Raw genomic sequence first — 6,380 nt, 5'->3', positions numbered from 1 at the left:
CTCCTTGAAAACTCCTTGGAAAGCAGTTTCCAAATGCACTCTTAAGCCCTGTTTGGTTCAACTTTTACAAGACTCTTGACCTTGTTTGGTTTCAACTTTTTACAAGCAGATTTTGAAAATATAAAATCGCCGCGTATTTTTGAACTCTCTTGCTCAAATACTAATTTTGCAAATGCCAAAACCTACTTTGAGCTTTCAACATCTTGAAAATACAAGTCCGATGTTCATCTTCTTCCCTATTCATTCACGACTATTCATCTTCCACCACTTGGGGGTCACACATCCCTAGTGACCATCGCTTGGGGGCGATGCACCTCACAACCCTAAGCGTGCCACGTAAGCACGTAACCTTAGGCTGCCATTTGGCCGTCCGGCGATTTGTCTGGCAGTTGGCTAATGCCGGCCTCTAAATTAAATTTAATTTTCAGACTTGAAAAAAAAATAACAAAAGCCTTTTTATAAATGTGAATTTGATTTTACCAATGAACATTTATACAAAACTATTTTCAATGCTATTTGAAGTTATAATTTGTCAAAAGATATAGTATTTGAAAACCCCATACTACCCAAAGATATTTACATTTTCCCAAAACCATTTCCCAAAGACGAACCAAATAGGCTTAACATCTACTGTTACCCAAGGTCGTATCACCCAAAAAACAGTACCTGTGGCGGGCCCAACGCGGAAAACAGTTCTAGAAATATGTCAGAAATGCATGAATGTTCGGCACCAGGAAACGCAGAATCACGGACAAGATGATGTACCGCTCATAGATCCATTGAGAGAATGACATATAGCGCTAATAACATCTGTCCTCTTACAAGGATATTCTATACATTTGGATAGAGGATAAGACCATGTGAATGCCTTTCTCAGGAACTCTTTCGATTATTGCGCCAGGAGAAAGCAAAAAGAGTTCCAACAGGAACAAATCCTTTTCAAGACAGTAATTAGCTTGAATAAAAAGGACATTAAACATACATATGCTAGGGTATACATTTTCCCAGATGAGAAACATCATACTACTAGAAACAAATGACACTCGAACAAAAAGTATAGTATATCAACAGGATAACAAATTATCTCCCAACATTCTGATGAGAATGATGATTCGCCTATGAATGTATTAAATACCCTCTCACCTGGAGGAACTTTAAATTACGGAATGGCGACAGGTTCAAGCTAAATTCCCCAAAAGAAGCTTCCCTGCAAAAGAGAGTGTTGAAACAGAGGTCATACCTATTGTCGCCCAACTCCATAAAAACCAAAGGTGCCCCCCAACATAAAGTTTGATTACCCATTTACTCTCTCTCTCTCTCTCTCTCTCTGATCATAAGATACTTACCCTGAAGGCTTCCAACAATAAAACAAAAACATCACTAACTCACTGTATGTTTCAGTTAAACATCAACATCTCAACAAAGGAGAACAGAAAAGACAAAGCACTTGCAACATTAATTGTCCAAGGATATTTCTACAAGTCACTCTAATTCAGATTCAAAGTAAAATCCTTGTGCGGGCTAGCGTTTAGAGAGAGAAGTTCACAGACAACTTTCTTTTCATCTTTCTGTCCTATTTAATCTATTCAATCGTCTAAAAGATATGCAACGTTAGTTCAAATAATTATTAAATGACATATCTGAGGTCTGCCAAGTTTTGTCAACTGGCAGAAAAGCTATGGGATGCCAATTTCAGTCATCGTATGCCATTATTGGCGTCATATATAGACAAACTTCCTCATTTTGTTACAGTAGGTTTCAGAAGAATGAACTACTACGAAAAAAGCCAAAAATCTACAAGTTATGCAAGAGTGGATGTCGAGCAGAATGAAGAAATTGCAGGCTGACACTTGCACTCTTAAATTACCCTGACCCTAAATGACTCCTTCAACAAAAGTACTCCAAAGTGTTGATATGCGCCATCACATTCTTTGTTGTAAAATTTAAGACTAAACTTATGCTAGCAAAAGAAGAAACCCAGTGGACATCGACATAAAAACTATGTGAGGATGAACCAATGCAGAAGCGTCAACGATAAGACTATCAGCATAAGCACAATAAAATAAAATACCCTACAATCAGAGTATCCCTGAAAATGAAAGCTAGTGGAAGAAGACTGGCATACTCAATTGATTTCCCCTCCCAGCAAGGGAAGCACATAGTTCGAAGATAATTATCATGCAGGTATAAAGGCCTGAGCTCAGACAGCTTAACAGGACCTTCTTAAAGACACATAGATAAGCACAGAAAAGATTCAAAAGGCTAAAGGAACCTCACCAAGCCTAACTCCTTTGGAATTTCTATCTCAATTACTGAAGAAGATGCTGGGAGAAGATTTACCTTAATGCTACCGGACAATAAACTATTTGAAAAAAGTAAAGAAAATAGTCAGTATTCCCTGGATGCAAGCACTAACACAAACTAACACAAGAGGCAAAATAAAACTTACAATAATTCATTCTAATGATCTAAACATGTTTGCCAGCTTAATGATTTACTCAGTACTGAGACAAAACCGGTAAAAACACACATCAACTGTCTAAAGGTTGAAAGCAAAGAGACAGTGACAGAACTCTGTGGCTCCCTAAACTGGATCCGTGGATACAGGAGAGCCTATATATGTCACACAAATGGAAAAATTGTTGCAAAATATTTTGCTCTAGATGTAAACTAAACACACGTAAAGTGTCAATTCCCTCTCTTACACTTGTCTACAACAAGGCATTGAAGTCACTCATCCCACCATTTTACGTTGTGGAAAAGCTAAACATGCATATGCAAAGGGACATATGTCCCCATTTATATACATATGCATAATTAAACATGTTTTATATAGATAATAGACTCTGCTGGTGTGATAGCATCTTCTGCTAACAACAATCTAACTGAATCAGTAAATCTACAGTGAAAAGAATACGAACTCTGTTGTTGACACATGAGACCTCTATTTCTCCAGTGCCATATAGAGTCTCTCGGAGGAAAAATGCAAGACTTCAAGCACACATCTTTCCAGAAAGCATGAGAAGAAAATGCCCAAGATGACAATTCAAAAGCTGCCTATCATTTTCCCCCACAGCTTCTCTCAATACTACAGTTCTGCCACTTCCAATCTTTCCCTATAGTTATGTTTGAGTAAGCTTTTTTAATAAACTCTGTCCCTCGACAATTTTGGGCAAAAACACAAGAGTTTAGTGAATTACTACTTCTAGAACATCACACTCCATCATACTACTGAAATGCCATTGACCTACAAACTGGCTAGCTCACAATTTGTTCTTTTTCCATCTTTTAGCTCTCCACTTTAAGCAGTCCTTAAATCACTCTGTGGTAAAGATGCTAGCTCGATAAGTCTTAAAAAGGCAAGAGGCATTTGCAAACTGGAGCGCCACATGGATCAAGGCAGCAATTGAAATAAAGAAGGAGCTCATTCTTTTCTCAGAAAGATTATTAGACAATTCAATTGGAGCCTTCATCTAGTCAACGTAGGATGATAATTGTGCCCATATGGAATGTTATCACCTACATCTCTACTTCATCTGTCAGCGACAAGAATTTTAAGCTGCATTTCAGAGTTCTTTCCACATAATCTTTCATCCACCATAACTTAGAAAAAAACTAAGTCATTCTCCATTAAAGCATTTCTTCCTTCCCAGCCTCTCTTTTTCTCCTGAGTGAGAAATTACAACTATAATATCAAGTCTCCACACATACAAAATGATTAATCAGCTACAGAATGTACATTGATTAACTAATAATGCCATCATAGGAGTCATCCAAGCCTAATTGAGTATTCTGAATCCTTTCATTTTGAAAACTAGACTATTTTGTATCCTATTCTAGATGAAGAAACAGCTACCATAAACATAAACATACTCATTTGCTGTCCTGCTGACAGGAACAACCATAGCCAAATAAAAAACAGTTTATCCAGTTTCCTCCTAATTTAATTTAAGTAGCATTAACGTTCATAGAAACAGAGAGGTCTGCTGATAATACATATGATGGGAAAACAAAACACTGGCGCTTCAAAATCAGTTTGATTAAAAGGAATATTTTAATAAAAGGGAAAATGCTAATTATCTCGGCTTAAAGTGGGGCATGAGCCATGAACTGATTACTTACATTCACTACAAAGTGAAAGCAAAAATTTGAATTCAGGAAGATTATTAGAATGCATTGCTCTTTTCAAAATCGATGTGAGCTTGTCACGAAAAACTGCACAGCAATCAGCCAAACTACCTTTGTCTCCAATTAAAGTTCACAGTAAAACATATAATAGTAGTCATCGCCAGATTCAACAAAAGAATAACAAGCTGCCGAGGTTATGATGAAACTCTAGTCAATTTGCATGAGAAATTTAAGCATAATATAAGGTTCACTTAACAAAGATGCACATCAAACCAGCTAAGGTATCACCTTCTATTATGCAAATCCCTGGCTATACAGCTACCAATATCTGCCATCTATCCTTATCTAAGGTTTAGAGGCAAAACAATACATTGAAGAACTACCCGAGTTTGTATTGTCAAAAATTAAAAAATAATAATAATAATAATACAAGTATAGACTAAAAGCAGGAATAAGACAAACCAGAAAATGCGAAAACACAACTCACTCGTTCTTTGATGACCAGCACCCACAGGTTCTCAATCAAGATCTTCCTGTCTGGTTTTCGATTCAAGTTCGATTTGCGCCACCCCAGTATTTTGAATTCCATCGTTGTTCCATTATTGTTACCACTCCCACTGCCACTATCCTTGTCTCTGCAGGAGAACAAATGTCCTGTTGAACGGCCATGGAAGTGGCTTAACGAAATCCCTGAATCGCCGCTCCATTGTCTGTGGCGTCTGAGAGACTGTCTCCAGACGCAGAACTGGACAAGTCACTAGACACATCGGTTTAGGTCCGACCACAGAGACCGCTTGCTGGGCCTGGGGACCCCTATTCCTTTGCTCATAATCAGGATCATCAGTGGGTAATTCATGTCTACAAACAGGGCAAGAATTGTACGCAATTCCAACCAGGGCAAAATGCAATCAGAATGGTATATGCTATACACAAGGCATTTGCTTTGCCTCCTCACCAAGCTCAAACGTGTCCTTACAGACCGCACACTGCGAATTGTCTGGGCGAGCGATTCCTCGTCGATCTTGACAACCGGAAAGCCCATTAATTGCGGTCTTCGACGCAGGGGCGTGCCGTAGCGATGGGATCGTTCTCCGCGAGTTGCTGGATTAGTTGCTCGAGATTGGAGCCAATAAAGTAGTCGCCTAGGTTGATGTTCCCGGGAAGCGGAAGGAGCCGCCGCTGTCGCCGCCGGTATTGTTGTCAATGACGAACTGAATGTGGCGCCGCCGGCTCTTAGGTTTGGAAGTAGTTGTTGAGGAAGAGGAGGGGTTGAACGCGTCCGGATTGTTGCTGTTGCCGCCGCCGTCGCCGAAGGCGAGGCGCCCCCGAAGAGCGCCGAGAAATCGTCCATCCCCCCGCCCCTCCGCCCGCGGCGCCGCCGGCGGTGGAGGAGGACGTGAAGACCCAGGGGAGTCCGGCGCCGGAGCTGAAACTCATGCCGCCGCCCGACCCCGACCCCGACCCGGCGGAGCCGCCGCTGCCGAAGTTCTCGAAGGGGAAGAAGGGGGGGAGCATGGGGCTGACGTCGGGGCTCTCGGACTCCTCTAAGAATTCGCCGTTGCAGTCGGGGCAGACGAGATCGGCGGTCGGGGAGCGGTTGATCGAGACCGTACTTCTGCACTGGTGACAATAATAGAGCTGCCTGCCGCCGAAGCCGGCGCCGGCGCCGGTCCTGCCGCCAGAGGATGCCATGAGGAGAGAGAAAGAGAGAGGGAATTGTTAGAGAGAGAAAGGGCGCCTGCTTCGGACGGGGAGGGATAAATATCGGAACGGATGACGACGCGCCGGTGAGAAGAGGGGACGGGAGGAGGAGGTGTGTGTGTATTGGCCTTGGTTGGTGCCGACTAGAATGTTCCAATTTTTGGAAGGAACGAATTTTTTTTGATTTAATTAATTAAGTAGGAACTACACTAATTTAAAAAAGAAAGTTTTTATTTGTTTGTGAGAATTTGCGCTAATAAAGAATGGACTTGTTCCAACGAAGAAGTTGGATTTAATTGATTGGGTTTAGCTTTTCTTTCAAATCATCCATTTGAAAACACCGGTGGTTATACCTAGATAAATAATTTAAAAATGAACCGGGGGTGGTGAGTTCTCTTGTTGCTAGCACCTGGGTTTCTTTATTCACCAAGGTTTGAAGACGGTTTTTCCAAAGCTAAAAAATAAAATAAAATAAAATATAATATAATAAAAGAAAAAATTTTTCTACAGGATAAAACACTATTCATAAATTGGTTTGATTACGACTTTAG

The 6,380-nt window shown here is 40.7% G+C and overlaps 1 protein-coding gene across 1 annotated transcript; it reads right to left on the bottom strand.

The window, feature by feature from the left end:
• Positions 1–5,361: 5,361 nt before the first annotated feature.
• On the bottom strand, positions 5,362–5,820 carry LOC120286952 (E3 ubiquitin-protein ligase RING1-like). Its single transcript, XM_039299567.1, has one exon. It carries the CDS (start codon positions 5,818–5,820, stop codon positions 5,362–5,364), a length of 459 nt encoding a protein of 152 aa, XP_039155501.1.
• Between the last annotated feature and the right edge of the window lie 560 nt (positions 5,821–6,380).

The sequence above is a fragment of the Eucalyptus grandis genome, chromosome 8 (genome assembly GCF_016545825.1).
Source record: "Eucalyptus grandis isolate ANBG69807.140 chromosome 8, ASM1654582v1, whole genome shotgun sequence".
NCBI classification, from domain to species: Eukaryota; Viridiplantae; Streptophyta; class Magnoliopsida; order Myrtales; family Myrtaceae; genus Eucalyptus; species Eucalyptus grandis.
The sequence above is the reverse complement of the archived record's forward strand: the minus strand, read 5'-3'. Positions and strand labels throughout refer to the sequence as shown.

What these genes read in the sequence shown, in the direction of transcription:
- LOC120286952 (XM_039299567.1), bottom strand. Translation starts at nt 5,820, where the DNA reads ATGGCATCCTCTGGCGGCAGGACCGGCGCCGGCGCCGGCTTCGGCGGC.